We start from the raw sequence: 17,351 nt of genomic DNA, 5'->3' as shown, positions 1-17,351 counted from the left end.
TGAAATGCTACTTTTATTTTACCCGTAATAATGCAGCATTTATTTCCCTTCCTCAGTTTCTCCTCACTAGTCAACAACAAAGCATAGGTAAGGGTTGCAAATTCCCGTCCCTGAAGGATATTTTGAACCAATTGGATTTTTATGATAATCTAACATCTTTCATTTTTTTCCCCCTGCTGCCACCCAGGCCACAAATGATCAGATTGATTGAATTCAATTTTACAATTTTCTGGTGGGATTTGAACTCATAGCCTCCTGTGTTGTGAATACAATCCATACACAGGCACCCGAGAGCATCTAGATTGTTCACAAACGCAATGCCCAATTGGACCCAGAATTGAGTTTTCGACCTCAGATGCATCTCCATCACCAAAATGCATATTTCCACTTCCTTGTGCTCCTTGAGTCGCAGCCTCCTGTGCATTCCTGGCTTCTATTGCTCCCGAGCTCTGGAATTCGCTCCCTCACAATCTCCGCCTCTTTGCCTTCCCCTCCTAGTTTTTGGACCTCGAAATCTCCCTCTATCACCAAGCTTTTGTTATCTTTCCATCTCTCACAGAGCCGGGCCTCCATGTCCCCCTGACCCGGGACTCCCCATTTTTGCTGGAGTAGGTGGGGTGTGGTGCTGCCGTTTAGAGGGCGGGGTGAGCGAGGCAAGGTTGAGCTTTGCGTATCCATGGTTCACAGAGGCAGATGCACATTTAAAAGTGCAGCTGCATTGAAACAGGTCCAAGTTTTGTTAATGAGAACTTTGTGGCCATGGACATTTGAGGAAAAGCTACAGGAGTTATTTGGAGTGGTCAGGTATCCTTTGGAAGAAGTAAGCTGCCCTTTTGGAGAGGTAAGTGGTTTTTGGGTGGCAGCCAGGTGCCTTTGGTATTGTGAAGAGTAGATGTGAGTGAGTATAGAAAATGGATACGCTCAGTGGAACTATCAAACTGTCAAGGCATTTAAATCGCAAAGCCCTTTAAATTCTTTGGGGAAAAAACAGCCTGGTGTGGCAGTTGGCAATTTCAGTATTTCACTGCTTTTTGACACACACCTGGGGACTATCATTATAGGATTACTGCTGCATAACTGACTCTATAACCTATCATTATCATGTAATGTATTACTTATCACTGTACGGTCGCAGTTCAATTGACAGCTTCAGTGGTTAAAAAGTGTGATGTATGGCGATGAATGCAAATGTATATTCACATAAGGTATTAAGTACTTGAAGGAATTTAAATATATTAAATGAGTTTTTATAAACGTGGCTTTTTAATGAAGCCTGCAGTAGACACTTCAAACTCTATTTTATTTCATCTCAACATGGTTCCTGAGGTCTGCCCATGGTGGATACTGGGTGAGTTTGCATGGAGCATATAAGGGCAAATGGTTGGGTTGGGGAATATTGGTTGATGCTAAGTTGGCATGGGGCAATAAATAGCCATGGGTGTGGATAGAGGGACATAGATTGGCATGGAGGGTATGAGGGGTAATGAGGGTAGGTAGAAGGGGTGTGATATAACATGGAGGGTGTGCATGGGGCCGTGCAAGGTGGGTGGCGGCATGAGTTAGTGTGGATAGGGCTTGGGATGAGTGATTGTGAGGTGTGAGGGAAATTTCTATTGTAACTGGGACAAGTCCAGGAGCAGCAAGGCAGGTCTTTTAACCAGCAGACCCCCCCCCCCCCCTCCCCGCAGGACCCAGCAGCCCTTGTTCTTGACCATAATCACTTTCTGGGCTCGGCGGCCCAACTCCAGTTAGCATGCCCGCTTCCCCTACCCTTCCCCATGTAACGAAAATCCAAAGATTCAGGGCGTTTTCTGCCAAAACAGTTTTGCAGAGTTGGGAATTTTCCCGCCTCCGAGCCCCCGATTCACGAGCGAAAATTTGGACCTTGGTGTTAAATTCTGTTTGATACCACTCTTATGAAATGCTGTGCGATGTTTTGCTACATATAGTAAAACCATGGGTTAACTGATTAAACAGTGCATGCTCCAAGAGCCACAGTTCAGCATTCAAAGTGCAGTTGTTGTTGTTTCTCTTCCCGCACCTAGTGGGGCACACGGCCGAATTTCATCTGCTCCCATAGCCAGGTTTTTCCTGGAATCAGAGGCTTATAGCTTGACGTGGTGCCACTGTGCAACACGCGTGGCTGATCAGGAGTCTCTCCCACTCTTACCGCCTGCCGTTGGGAGTGTGTTTGGAAGGATTTTGCAGGTTAACACTCAACCTGTTTTGCACGTCATTAATGCACCTTCTTCGGCCATGAAGACCTGAGGTGTGTTGCTCGTTATGCTTTCCCTTAATTTGCTCTGTTTTAATAACCTTTGCTCGAGAGTCGCCAAGTATCTTTCTGATACCACCACGAGGTGCAAAACGAAGTACTGATCAATAACTCAATACACCAGTTAGTAAGTTTGAAATCAATACACATTTATTATACACACCGTCAATCACTACTCATGCATAAACTCTATTTACTAAACCACAACTGCTACTAAAAGCCTATACTTAGCTTCGAATGGCCCACCAGGTCAGAGGAACAATGGCCTTTGTCCGGTTCTGATTCTGCTGGCTTCGAACTGGTACGGAATAGTAGCTAGGAGCGTCTATCTCGTAGCGTGCGTTGATTTGAGACTTACTTGGTTGATGCAGCTGCTAGGCAGGTCTCTCCTCGCTAAGAGCCAAGGCCAAGAGAGCGAACTGAACTTGGGGACTCTGCTTTATAGTCCCCAGGGGTTTCGCGCCCTTTTGGGCGGATCCCGGACTTGGTCCCAATTAATTGGACCATGTCTCAATCGTTGTTATCGATTTTCTCCAATACTGGAGTTGTTCCCTGATCGTTGGGTGGGCCCTAGGTGTTCGTTGGCCTGCCTTTGTTCTAGCTCCCACTGGCACCGGGGAGTCTGTCTTGGTCCCGATTGTTTCAATGTTTCTGATTGTTTCTGGAGATCGCTCATTAGTATGTTAATGGCTATTGGTTTCAGTTCTGTCTGGGTTCTGCAAATCTTAATACACAGGAAACTGCCACCTGCTTGTGTTCTCTGGTGTTGTCCAATTTTCCCTACACTCCTTGCGAGTGTCCATTTTGAAATCGGGACGTGGCCACCCCAGGTGGCTACAGGTGGGACTCGAACCCAGAGCTCTTGGCTTGGAGGCAGGGATGCCATCCACTGCGCCTCCTCAAAGCGCAGTCCCCTACTCTTACAAAGGTTCCTCTCTACACAGGGAGGAGACCATTCGAACTTTCCAACCCGTTCGTCCTTTTGATCAAATCAGAGCTGATGTTGTATCATAGCAACATCTACCCTCATTGAATCAATACCACTCGGGGCATGATGCAAGCAGATGTGGATTGTGAGGGTGGAGGGTGGGGGAGAGAGAAAGGCAGCGGGAGCACAGGATCGGGGAGCAGGAAGGGTAGCGAATGTAGGGTGTGGGGGGGAGGAAAAGGCAGGGAGAAAGCAGGGGAAAAGAACTGAGGCCCAAGGCTGATATCCAGTTGGGTTAATAACCCGGTGAGCAGGACAACAGCAGATTGTAATGATCACAAGGGCAATGAAGAGAGAAGAGAATTTTTCAGTGGGAAAATCCCACGCCTCTGTTGAATCCCCATTCGATTCTTCTCTCTGGTCTGTCTAACCAATAAGTTATGACCCGGCTGTACCGGGATGAAGATCAGACTGGATTTGTATAGGGCTGGCAGCTGTTGTCTCACGTCCGGTGGCTGTTAAATGTAGTTCTCTCCCTGCCTGCGGGGCCGGGTGCAGAGGTGGTTGTGTCTTTGGATACCGAGAATGATGGCGTGGAATGATCTGTTTACAGATTTGGGTCCAGTCCCCACTTGGGTATGCCAACACATTCTTATTGCAATGGCACTGGCTGATGGATTAGCTGGTGGGGGCTACGAGCTCATTCCCCCTCTTTTTTCCAAGGAGGAACCAGAGAATTTGGCCCCACTCAAAATCAACAACCAGCAAATCGAATCAGCCAAATCTTTACCAGCTCCCCTGCTTCCCCCTGACAATTAAACCATGCAGCGCTGACAGCAATGGTCGGCAAGTATGTGCCACATTTGGAATCGATTGACTAGATATTACAGACACGCATTAAATATTAATCAGGCTTAAAGCAACAAACAATTTAAACTTAATCTTCCTAATTTTGTAGAGATGATTTTTTTTGTAATGTTGAGCTTGCAAAGATCGAGATTGCCACCAATTTCATTTCGAAAATGAGCATTGAAGTAGTCTGTGGGGCGTTGTTTTAGTTTTATCATAGTCCCATCGGTCACCAAACTTGCAATAATGCATCGTTTTTATGTTGAGTGGAGCATTGTCGATAAACATTGCTTTGGAGAGTATCAGTAAAAATGTCTGCAGATGGCTCGTGTTTGATTTGCACAGTCTGTACCGTGGGCAAGAAGGTCTCGCTCAGTGTAATCCCGAGAGAGTGCTGCACTACCACAGCTGCCACTTCTCCTATCAGACATTAAACCAAAGCCTTGTCTGCCCTCTTAGGTCGATGTAAAATACCCCACAACTATTTCGAGTGAGAGGAAGGAAGCCCCCCTCCGCATCCTGGTCAATATTTATCTCTCAATCGATATAATCACTGTGAGAAGATGATCTGGTTCTTAACATATTGTTGTTCATGGGAACTTGCTGGTTGCTCTGTTTTTTAAAATACAGCAAGAATACTAGATTGCCTTGGGGGGAGGGGGCGGGGTGGGAGAATTGCATGGCCTGAGGATGGGAAAGGTGCTATAGGAATACAAGTCCTTCCTTTTAACACTAAACAGTTGGAGAGAGACAGGGGGCTGGATTCTCCTTTCCTGAGGCTAAGTGCTGGCATCAACATAGGATCCGTGGTGTTACACAAGGGGAAAATCGGCACGAAACCTTCACCGATTCCGGTACTGGTGAGGGGCTCCCACCGGCGCCCCATGAAACCCCTGCAGAACGCCGGAGAATTGCCGGGTCCCGGACCGCACATGCGCAGAGCTGCAAGCTGCAGCTAGGCACGCCTGCAACCTCCACACATGCACCGGTCGCGCCGGAAAACATGGCGCCGGCCGTACTGGACCGGGTACCCTCCCACCCCGACCCTACAGCCCACCACTTGGCCACCCCCCCCACCACCCCCACCCCCAGCCCGAGCAGAAGCCCCCCCCGGCCAGTGGCATGGATCGCGGCCGAGTGTAGCAGCGCTGGACACTGTCCGCAGCCAGCACGCCTGGCTCCCGACCGCTGAGACCACACGTGGCCCGGGCCGTGAGGAACTCAGCCCATCAAGGTGGAGCATCATGGCTGGGTTGGTTGATGGCACTCTGACAGGGTTGCGACCGCACACGGCATGGGGCCTGCTGACGCCGATTTGGAGGAGGTGGAGCATTGCGAACCGCCGTCAAACTGGCGCCTTCCCCAATTTCAACATCGGGAGCCATTCTCCGCCTGATCACCATTCTCGATTTTGGCTTTGGCCTATGGAGAATCATGCCCAGGGAGTTTGAAAGTGACTGGTTGGAATTGGGACTAAGTATTATTCGGGAAGATTGGAGAACTTGTTTCAGAACCAGGGGCTGGATTCTCCGTCCCACCGCACCAGATTTCTGGTTCAGCACGCCGGCGGGATGCTCCATTTCGCTGGCTGGTCAATGGGTTCCCATGTGGGGCAGCCCCACGCTGTCGGGAAACCCCCGGGCTGCCGGCAAAATGGAGCATCCCGCCGGCGGAGAATCCAACTACTCATCTCCTGTGGAAATATCTCACATGTCACTCACTGTGGTCAGCTCCAACAAACAAATGTACCTTCTGAAGATAGGAAATAAAACTTTACATTTTAATAGTGCCTTTAACCCCAAGAGGTTCCAAAGCACTTCGCAACCAATGAATCAGTGTAGTCACTGTTGCAATGTAGGAAACACTGTTGCTATATTTATTTGGTTATAAATATGGCAGTCAATATGGTCACCTTCCTTAATCCTAATTACGTTTACTTTCAGAGTCGGCAGGTATCTCTCGATACCACCACAAGGTTCAAACCCGAATACTGACCAAAGAACCAATACACCACTTAGTTAGTTCAAAGTCAATGCTATTTATTTACACACACAGTAAGATCTACTCATGCACAAAGTACTACAAACTAAACTATCTCTAACGCTAACCCCTATACTTAACTTCGGGTGCCCACTCAGTCAGAGGAACAATGGCCGTTGTTTGGATCTGAGGTCGTTGGGTTCGAAGTGGTACAGGAGAACAGCTAAGGTTGTCTGTCTGGTAGCGAGCGTTGACCTTGGACTTACTTGCTTCTGGTGCAGCTGGTGGACGGGTCTGTCCGCTTTGAGAGCCGAGTCCAAGAGAGCGATTCTCTCTCTGAAGGGGCTTTGTGCACTTTTGGGCGGGTCTTAAACTTGGCCCCAATTAATTGGGCCACTGCTCAATCACTGTTATCGATCTTGTCCAATAAAGGGGTGGGTGCCCTGATGGCTGGGCGTATCTTTGGTGGCCGTTGGCCTTGCTTTGTTTACGCTTTCGGTTTGAGGAATTGGCACCGGGATGTCTGAGGTTGGATCGGTTGCTTGAGTGTCTTTCCTTTGTTCCCAGAGATGGGCCATCAATATGTTAATGGACCTACAGTTTCAGTCTCGTCTGGGAGCTGCCTTCTCAATACGCATACAGGCTCTGTGCCTGCTTGCTTTCCTAACATTGTCCATAGTTCCCTACATTCATTGCGAGCATCCATTTTGTATTCTGGAAGTGGCCATCCCAGATGGCTACTCTCCCTCCTTGTGATCCTCAACGCGAAGCATGAAGGATCAAATTACTGCATCTTCTTCGTTCTCCTTCTAAGTCGGGCACCCATAAGCAAGGACAGGCTCTACACTACTCTGTCCTATGGATTGAAACTTTTACCTAAATTACTTTATGTACACACATTATAAAATTCTATGGGGCGCTATGACATGCAGGCATGCATTACAAAATAAAAACACGGGAACCTCTAACTATCCTTATCTAAACTATCCTTAATCAAGCAAAAGAATTTACAACATTTTAAACTGTACAATAGCAGCAATACAGGTCTCTCTGGCTTGGCAGTCAAGCACAGAGTTTTACATTTATTTTAATAGAACAAACAAACATTAAAAAACCCGGATGCACTTTAATTCACTCAAAGGGGTTAGGGCGTTTGTTTAAGTCCGAAAATAGGGGATCTGAATGTGTATACCGGAGTGCGGAAGGCTTTCCTCCACCATTTCCTGAGTCTTAGGTCTGAATGACACTGCAGAGTATCGCAAGTACTAATAGTGCTTCTACAACTTAGGACAGGGAATACCAAGTTATGAACTTGTCATACCAGGTTGGTGTATCAGTTGCTGTCTCTGGGTACAGTGTATGGCAGGGATGGGAAACAATCACGGCCTGTGAGGTAGGGGTCAGGGGGTCGCGTCCGTGCGCACATGTAGGGATCCTGCGAAGATCCAAATGTAGACCATGATGTCTGTTTTCATGTTCTCTTCTTTCTGTGGTCTTCCTGTGCCTTCTGTTGTTCTGAACTTCTGCGGACACAAGCATAATATCTGTCATTATCTTGCTTAGGATATCGTATGTCTGTCTGTCTGTCCTTTTATTGCCAATTACCCATTATAATTGGTCACCATCTGTGACTCCCTCATTTTTTTAAAACCAAATATTTTTGGACAAGACATCTGAGAAGAAAATACTGTTACAGCGCGAGTAGTCTCGCAGCCTGTGCGATCGATGCGGTGAGTGTACCATCCCAGTGTTCGAGGATGTAAATGGCATATGGAGAGCAACCTAAGGGTCGCCGTAAAACAAACTAAAGAGTTTTGAACCAAAAGTTCCGAATGGGGTGCGTATGGGCTGCGGCGGGTAAGAATGGGTGGAATCCCCGGGTAGGACGGTGACCAGTGCCATGAGTGCTCTACCCGAGCGTAGCTGACCAGATGGTTCCTCAGGCAGGGCAGGGACCAGTGCCGTTACTCCACTGCCTGAGTGACCGGACAAGAGCGGTAAGAATTTGTGTTCGCCGTGGATGTTGCCTCTTGTGATTACCTTCGAATCAGAAGAGTAGCTATGATCGGTTGTCTGCCGACAAACTTGTTCCTTTAACTGCCAGTGGGCGTTAAAAGAGTGGTGGCCAGGGGCCATGAAAACTTTAAGTGAGCAAACGACATTCAACATTGAAAGTAACAAACATTTAAAACAACAAACTAACATAACAAAATCGTGCAGGTTCCATCAGAAAGGACACCGTAAATCTCCATTGGTTCCTTTTTACCATCATCTGGACACCTCATTGCTCTATGGCGAACAGAGTCGCAAAGGGATTCGTTTGGTGGGAGTCAGACTCTAAGTCATCATCTTCGCCCGGTTGCCATACTCGTGACTGGAGTAGTCGGGCCAAAGCTGCTTGGGGTGAATTGGGGTCCATCTCATCATTCCGGATGAGCCTGTACAAATTGTCTTGGTGCTAATGTTCAGAACGGACGCTAACACTGTGGATTGGCTTTGCCCTATTCTTATTCTGGGTGCCTGTCTGCTGGTTTCGCTGCTGCTTCTGGGGCGCATAGCATTCTTGTGCGAAGTGTCCTAATTGGCCGCAACTGTAACACTCCCGGGAAATGGTCTGCTGTGGGCTGTTCCTTCCCTCATTTACCCATGCGGGGTTCTGGTGCGTCCTAACTGGATGCATGTCTGCCTGCTCTTCCTCTGCTTTATCATACACTGATTTACCTTGGATGGACTGCTCCCAAGTGCGGGACAATCTTTTCAAAACCCATTTCTCGTTGTGGGCCTCGTCTGAGGGGTCGTAATTTGCACAAGCTCTCTGTCCTGCCTCTGTTGCATGAGAGACTAGGATACGGGTCCATTTGGCCATGTTATCTGGGGACAAATGGGCGCGGGCTAACTCACCGAACACCGCAGTAAAATGTATCCACAAGCGTCCAGCGAACGCTGTGGGGTGCTCTGTCTTCTTTTGCCTACACTTGTTTAGGCCTTCTATGGGGTCTCTTTAGTTATAGCTGATTGCATCTAGGATTGCTGTGTGCATTTCTTGGAGTGTGTCTCCTCCTACATTTTGTGGGTCGGGAAGGTCTGCCACGACTGAAGGGTCGAGGATTAATCTGTGAGCTTCACTTGCTCTTTTTCATCCAGGCTGTACATGGTCGCCTGCTGTTTTACTCTTGCAAAGAACTGGTGGGGGTCCGATGTGGGTAGGAACGGTGTAATCTTATCACACGTGTCCCATAATTGAGTGATGGTTAATGGGGTCGTGTACAGGAAATTTGGGTCTCCTTCTGTTGTGGCCCTGCGCTGTGTGGTTACAGGTTTCATAGGGGTGTGTTCTGCCTGTGCAGTCGGGGGTTGGGGTGCTTTTCGTTCCTGGGGTTTGTCCTGGGTATATGTGCCATGTACATATCTGTGGGCAGTCTAATTTAACTCCTGCCAGTCGGGGCCATTTTCTTGGTCTAATTGGGGTCCAAACGTGCTCTGGAACCCATTCTGAACAGAAAGCAGAGATTGCAGTTCTGCAATTTGCTTCCGGCACTTTGCGTGATCTACCGAGCTCTGCCTTTGTTCCACCGTGGAAGTGTGGAGGGCTTGTAGGGCTGTTTTTAAATCATTACACTGTTGTTGTAACTGCTCAACTTGTTGTTCTGTTTCCTGTCTTACCAAGACCGCGCGTTGCGTGTCTTGGTAGGCTTTGTCGTATTGGGACTGAAAGCTGCTCAAATGGGCGAGACAAGATTGGTGTGCCCGCTTGGCATCAGCCACCTCTTTGTCCCTCGCCACTAACTGCTCTCTCAGTTCCCTGTTTTCTTTCTCATACTCCCTCACATCTCCTTCACTATTTTTATCTCTCTCTTCAATCTCTCTGCGGAGCGTCCTCACGACCTCCTCTGTGCCTCGCAATTGTGCCAAGCAGGACACGATTGCCATCGGCTTGCAAGCTTTCCCTGAGCTCTTCTTATGAATCTTTGTCAGGTTCTCCCACCAAGTATGCACAATACTTCCGGGACCTGTTTCATCATTCGTGCTTTCCTAACATTGCCCATAGTTCCCTACATTCATTGTGAGCATCCATTTTGTATTCTGGAAGTAGCCATCCCAGATGGCGACACACACAGCAGCAGATTTATGCACAGCAAGCTCCCATGAACAGCAATGTGATAATGAACAGGTAATCCTCACTGATGATGTTGGTTGAGGGGTAAATATTGTACAGACACCAGGGAGAACGTTGCTTCAAAGAGAGTCCATGGGATATTTTACAGCAAATTGAAGGGAGCAGGTGGGGCCTTAGGTTAGCGCCTCATCCAACAGTGCAGCACTCCCCAGTACTGCAATGGGAGTGTCATTTTACATTAGATGCTCAAATTTCCAGAGTGGGATTTGAACATACAGCCTTCTGACTGAGAAGCAAGTGTGGTACCAACCGAGCCACAATCGGTTCAAATTACACGGGAGTCCGAGAATCCATACGGGCGCGTGGCAATCTGAAGTGTACAGAGCACACAATTCAGATACGGAGAAAGTATTGAAGGGATTGGTTCCTCAACCTCGTCTGTGTTTTCCCTTTTGCAGTCGTCCACGTTAAAGCTGGAACATGTGAGGTGATCGCTGCTCATCGGTGCTGTAATAAGAACAAGATCGAGGAACGCTCCCAGACAGTGAAGTGCTCCTGCTTTCCTGGGCAGGTAGCTGGAACAACGCGAGCGGCCCCATCCTGTGTTGATGGTAGGACGTTTTTCCTAAATTGAAAGAATTGCAAGTGAATCTCCTCATGCCATGGGCAGATACAGAACGATGCACCACCTGACCTGTTCTGCTGTGGTCATAGGGACCTTGTGGCACAGTGAGTAGCGTCCCTACCTCTGGGCCAGAAGTTCTGGGTTCAAGTTTCACTCCAGCACTTGATCGCGATGATAGGTGCCTGCATAGTGTGGCCAACACTGGTTGATTATCAGCCTGCAAATCCTTCCGATACACCTGATGGCTGGGGTGGGGGGGGGGGTGGGGGGGGTGGGGGGGGGGGGGTGTGTAGGGGTTGGGGGGGGGGGGAGAGAGAGACTGCTAGCCAACTCCATCTCACCATGCCGTAGAATCGTACGGCACAGAACAAAGTACTTTGACAGATGGGTTAGGTGGAATCGCCGTGCTAAAATCGCCCCTCAGCGTCCAAAGATGTGCAGGGTGGCACGGTAGCACATTGGTTAGCACTGTTGTTTCACAACCAGGGTCCCAGGTTCGATTTCCGGCTTGGGTCACTGTCTGTGCAGACTCAGCATGTCTGCGTGGGTTTCCTCCGGGTGCTCCGGTTTTCTCCCACAGCCCAAAGATGTGCAGATTAGGTGAATTGGCCATGCTAAATTGCCCTTAGTGTCCAAAACGGTCAGATGGGGTTACTGGGTTGCGGGGATAGGGTGGAAGTGCGGGTTTAAGTTGGGGTGCTCTTTCCAGGGGTCGGTGGGGGCTCGATGGCCGAATGGCCTCCTTCTGTACTGCAAATTCTATGATTCTATGAGCCTTTGTGCAGTTTTGGCTCTTTCGAGGAACTATCCAATTAGCTCTACCCACCTTGCTCTTTCCTCGTAGCCCTGCAAGTATTTGTTTAATTTAGGGGCAGCACGGTGGCGCAGTGGTTAGCACTGCTGCCTCACAGTGCCAGGGACCCAGGTTCAATTCCAGCCTCAGGTACCTGTATGGAGTTTTCACATTTTCCCCTTGTCTGCATGTGTTACCTCCGGGAGTTCCAGTTTCCTCTCACAGTCCAAGGTTGTGCAGGTTAGGTGGATTGGCCATGCTAAATTGCCCCTTAGTGTCCAACGATCATAGAATCATAGAATCCCTACAGTGCAGAAGAAGGCCATTTGGCCGAGGTCCCAGGTTCGATCCCAGCTCTGGGTCACTGTCCGTGCGGAATTTGCTCATTCTCCCCGTGTTTGCGTGGATTTCACCCCCACAACCCAAAGATGTGCAGGCTAGGTGGATTGACCATGCTAAATTGCTCCATAATTGGAACAAATGAATTGGCTACTCTAAATTAAAAAAAACCAGTATTTGTTTAATTTCATTGTGAAAGTTACTTCCAGCGCCACTTTGAGCAGCAGATTCAAGATCGCAATAACTGGTTGTGTAAAAGCATCCTCCTCATCTTCCATCTGCTTCCTTTGACAATGACCTTATATCTGTGTCCTCTACCTACTGACACTTCTGCCTGTGGATTTTTTTTCCCCCTATTTGCTTTATCAAAACCAATCATGTCTTTGAATGCCTCAATTAAATCCCCCCTTAACCTTCTCTTCTCTAAGGAAGACAACCCCAACCTCATTATTCTCACCACATAACTGAAGTCCCTCATCCCTGTCATCTTTGAATTTCATCACCCTCAGGCTCTTATCCAGATTTCCCCATAAATGTTACCCATCTCAACCACTTCCTGTGGGAGTGAGTTCCAAATTCTCACCACTCTTCAAGACGTTTCTCCTGAATTTACTATTTAATTTATTAGATTTGGACTCCCTCAAACGGTGCTAAGCATGTTCTCTACATCTTTAGGGTGGCACGGTGGCACAGTGATTAGCACTGCTGCCTCACAACGCCAGGGACCCAGATTCAATTCCAGCCTTAGGTGACTGTATGGAGTTTTCACATTTTCCCCTTGTCTGCGTGAGTTTCCTCCGGGTGCTCCAGTTTCCTCCCACAGTCCAAGGATGTGCAGGTTAGGTGGATTGGCCATGCTAAATTGTCTGTCAGTGTCCAAGGATGTGCAGGTGAGGTGGATTGGCCATGCTAAGTTGTCTGTCAGTGTCCAAGGATGTGCAGGTTAGGTGGATTGGCCATGCTAAGTTGTCTGTCAGTGTCCAAGGATGTGCAGGTTAGGTGGATTGGCCATGCTAAGTTGTCTGTCAGTGTCCAAGGATGTGCAGGTTAGGTGGATTGGCCATGCTATGTTGTCTGTCAGTGTCCAAGGATGTGCAGGTTAGGTGGATTGGCCATGCTAAGTTGTCTGTCAGTGTCCAAGGATGTGCAGGTTAGGTGGATTGGCCATGCTAAGTTGTCTGTCAGTGTCCAAGGATGTGCAGGTTAGGTGGATTGGCCATGCTATGTTGTCTGTCAGTGTCCAAGGATGTGCAGGTTAGGTGGATTGGCCATGCCAAATTGCCATTTGGCCCATCATGTCTGCACCGACCCTCGGAAAGAGCACTCTACCTAGGCCCACGCCCAACCCCCATAAACCCACCTAACGTTTGGACACAACGGGGCAATTTAGAATGGCCGACTAACCTACACATCTGGGAGGAAACCGGAGCACTCTGAGGAAACCCACGCAGACACGGGGAGAAAGTGCAAACTCCACACATCCATTCACCCAAAGTCAGAATCGAACCCTGTTATGAATCAATTCACAGAGCTACGCCACCAGTAAGGAACAATCAATAGTCCTGTCTGTTGCTTATGAAATGAAAATCGCTTATTGTCACGAGTAGGCTTCAAATGAAGTTACTGTGAAAAGCCCCTAGTCGCTACATTCTGGCGCCTGTTCGGGGAGGCTGGTACGGGAATTGAACGGTGCTGCTGGCCTGCCTTGGTCTGCTTTCACAGCCAGCAATTTAGCCCTGTGTGCTAAACGAGCCCCTACAGGGTTAGTGGGGTCAGCAGTGGGCAAGGAGCAGAATAAAGAGTGAGCAGATGTTAAGAATGAGGTGTGTCAGGTGGCCAGCATTTGAACCGTGTTATTTGTTTTGTTGCTGCTAAAATGTAATTGAAAATATGAGAAGCAAATAATTAATCATTAATAAGTTGGGAACTAATAGTTAATGACCAGTAATTAACAATAACTAATATTGAATGAATGTTGCCCCAAACATCAGGATTTAAAATCACCCCTAAAACCTGAAAGTTAATAATTCAAAAATAAACTTTAACAAGCAATTGGTGCAAAGGGTTTATTTTTCTGGAAAGCAGCCAATTGATTAGCATTTATCAGTGAAAGGTAATTCTGACAGTTATTAATCTGAGAGAAAATAGTTGTCACAAGTCCAGTGACCCTTCATCCTACTAGTGACTAGATGCCAGCTCAATGACCTTCATTATGTAAATATAAATCCTCCTCCCTGTAACTCTATCTGGGTGGTCAGCTTCCCGCTCATGGTGTATGATGTGATCGGATTTCAGAATCGCAGTCTATAATTCATCGAGCAGTCCGCTGACACAGAAATAATCCATGGATTTTTGTTTTTCCTGATGAAGGTGTTGTGATGGCCTCACGATTGTTAATTCTCTCGTGTTGACATTGTTGTGTATCGAGTGTAGCTGCCACAGGGAGCTGACTATTTTGGGGTAACCTGAAGCCTTTAAGTTAGCAAGATCTAGGGATTAGTGGGTTGAGGTCAGCGATTTTGGTCAGGTTTAAAGTTAGGGTTAGAATTAGGATTCGGGCTACAGTCAGAAATGATTAGTGCCAGGTTTTGTCATGATAATAGTTGATTGTGTTTGTGGAGCCAAGTATTAGGTACAATAAGGTACACTCTGTGCTACATTGGGTCACCTTACCTGGGGGTCGAAGGTCAGATGTAAGAGAAGGATGAAACAAGGCTGCCGATGCCTTGCAGTTGTGTGTTCATGTTATGAAAATATATGTGGTAGCACGGTCCCTTTAAGGGGGTGGGCTTGGTGGACCACGTGACCACTTTGGGGCCAATTATGTGGGAGCATGAAAATCCCAGCCAATAGAGAGTTTGCATCGGGGGTGGTGGTGCCTGAGAGCAGGGCCCTGTGAACAGGATCCTGGGCAGTGTGGAACTCGGAGTTGAAGTGACCAGACCTATTATATTGTATTCTGTGCCTGTAGCAATACCAGCCTTTGCCTTTCATCAATAAACCCCTTGTTTACTACTGGAAGCCTCCAGAGTATGTCTCAAGCCACCGCAATGTGTTATTAGTAAAGTTAGTTCACAGCAATGGTGTTAGTCATCCTGCATCCTAAAAACAAGGCCTGGTGTCAGAAGCAAACTGAAGGCAATGTTGGAGATTCTGAAACCACCGACAGATCTCAGGTTGGAGGACAAACTCGGCAGAAACTGGAGGATGTTCCAGCAGCGCTTCGGCCTGTACCTCACACTGACGGGCAGTAATAAGAAAAACCCATTGGTACACACTTCCATCTTTCTTCACGTAGCAGGGGAAGAAGCCCTAGTAATTTATAAGTGTTTTTCAAACTTTTTTACCTAGGATCTATTTTTACCAATCGACCATCCTTCAGGACCCATGCTGGCCGACCTTCGCAATCCTCGCCGGCCGACCTTCGTGACCCAAGCTGGCCGACCTTCATGACCCACGCCGGCTGACCTTTGCGACCCACACCACCTGAACTTCGTGACCCACCATTTTCATTTAGCTTTAACGTGACAGCTGTGCCTGCTTGGCCCTCACAATCTCACTTGCTTTGTGATTCAATGTTACATTTCTGATCATGACTTCAGTTGATGAAATAAGATCGCACTGCGTCCATTGAAAAAGATCAAGAGGTTTGTCCTCGAACTCGCCATGTCTTTGAGTTTTGAGGGTTTTAATCTGTCATTTGCCAGTGCTTTCCTGGATATTAGCTCTCATGGACTTTGAATCCTGATTTCCAGTGGTACAATTAATAAACCCATACCTCAAGTAATCATCTTTATGCTGCTTTGTTCCTGTTTTCAGCCTCTTCAAGGGTTGTTCACCTGAGGCCCTGGAGTTCACACCAGCACTGCTTGCAGCTGCAAAATGGAGGGATCTCTCTCGCGGCCAGAACACGGGACGCCAGCGCACAGGGCCCGTGGCCTCCTCTCTGCCACCACTCCAAGCAGGAAGACTCCAGCAATTTAAAATAAAAATCTATTCCTGGGTCTCAAAAGCGCGCTCATCTCAGGAGGATACATAGATAGATAGAAGATAGGAGCAGGAGGAGGCCTTTTGGCCCTTCGAGTCTGCTCCGCCATTCATCACGATCATGGCTGATTATCCAACTCAATAGCCTAATCCTGCTTTTTCTCCATAGCCTTTGATCCCATTCTCCCCAAGTGTTATATCCAACCGCTTCTTGAATCTATTCAAAGTTTTAGCATCAACCACTTCCTGTGGTAATGAATTCCACGGGCTCACCACTCTTTGTGGGAAGAAATGTTTCTGTATCTCTGTCCAAAATGGTTTACCCTGAATCCTCACCTATCATTGGTAACATCGTCCCTGCATCTACCCTGTCTAGTCCTGTTAGAATTTTATAAGTCTCTATGAGATCCCACCTCATTCTTCTGAACTCCAGCGAGAACAATCCCAACCTAGTCAATCTGTCCTCATATGACAGTCCCGCCATCCCTGGAATCAGTCTGGTAAACCTTCACTGCACTCCCTCCAGAGCAAGAACATCCTCCAAGTGTGACCTCACCCTGTACAATTGCAGCAACACATCCCTGCTTCTATACTCGAAAGGAGGAGGTAGACTGCCCCACTGAGCTCCGGGCCTATGCACTGCTGAGGGGGGCACACATGCTCGGGATGGTCAGAATTATAATTGGGAACGCCACGACGCATGGCCTCGCGATCGGGAACGCTGTTGATGCATGGCAACCCTCCCGACACCCGCCCACCACCCACCCAGTGGTCGCGACCCTGGGTTTGGAAATGACTGGTTTGTAACACATTCACATTTGAAAGTGATGTAAAACAAAATGGCTTGAAAGAAATAATGGAACAATTCAAAGCTTACTGCCACCCTCAGAAAACCATCACGTATGAAAGATACAAATTTTTTATGTGCACACAAGGCAGTGACAACATTAGAAAATGAGCAAAAATGGTGTGAATTTGGAGATCTTGAGGAATCACTCAAACAAGATAGAATAATTTGTGAGATCGCCGATGATAGTCTAGGAGAACAGCTTTTGAGAGAAGTGGATCACACAGAGGAAAAAGCAGTCAATCAGTAAATATTTGCAGAGCGGCAGAGACAACGAAAGGCGAGATTAAACAGATGACACAAGGTGATAGGCCGCTTACAGCCAAGCAGTTAGACGCAGGTAAACAGTTCAGCTCCTGACGTGTTCCTCAGAATAATGGAGCAGCTGTTTGAAGGGCTGGAGGGCTACGTGGACACCTATGTCGATGATGTGCTGGTCTGGAGAGCCACGCGAGAAGAACACGACCACAGACTGTGGCAGGTGCTGGCAGGAGCTGGAGAAAGGAACTCTGAGCTGAAGGAGGAAAAGTGAAAAATACGTCTGCATGAAATCAGATACTTGGGACATGTGCGAACAAGTGAGGGACCGAAGCCGGATCAGAGCAAAATCG

The 17,351-nt window shown here is 47.9% G+C and overlaps 1 protein-coding gene across 3 annotated transcripts in view; it reads left to right on the top strand.

The window, feature by feature from the left end:
• tafa3b (TAFA chemokine like family member 3b) overlaps positions 1 to 17,351 on the top strand; it is a 123,758-nt gene that overhangs the window by 90,468 nt on the left and 15,939 nt on the right. For all 3 annotated transcript variants that reach the window (XM_038819808.1, XM_038819806.1, XM_038819807.1), the window contains one exon: positions 10,608 to 10,760. In XM_038819808.1, the coding sequence (XP_038675736.1) occupies positions 10,608 to 10,760 (153 nt within the window). The remainder of the gene's footprint in view (positions 1 to 10,607; positions 10,761 to 17,351) is intronic.

The sequence above is a fragment of the Scyliorhinus canicula genome, chromosome 15 (assembly GCF_902713615.1).
Source record: "Scyliorhinus canicula chromosome 15, sScyCan1.1, whole genome shotgun sequence".
NCBI classification, from domain to species: domain Eukaryota; kingdom Metazoa; phylum Chordata; class Chondrichthyes; order Carcharhiniformes; family Scyliorhinidae; genus Scyliorhinus; species Scyliorhinus canicula.
Note: the sequence above shows the minus strand (reverse complement) of the source record. Positions and strands in the feature narration are given on the sequence as shown.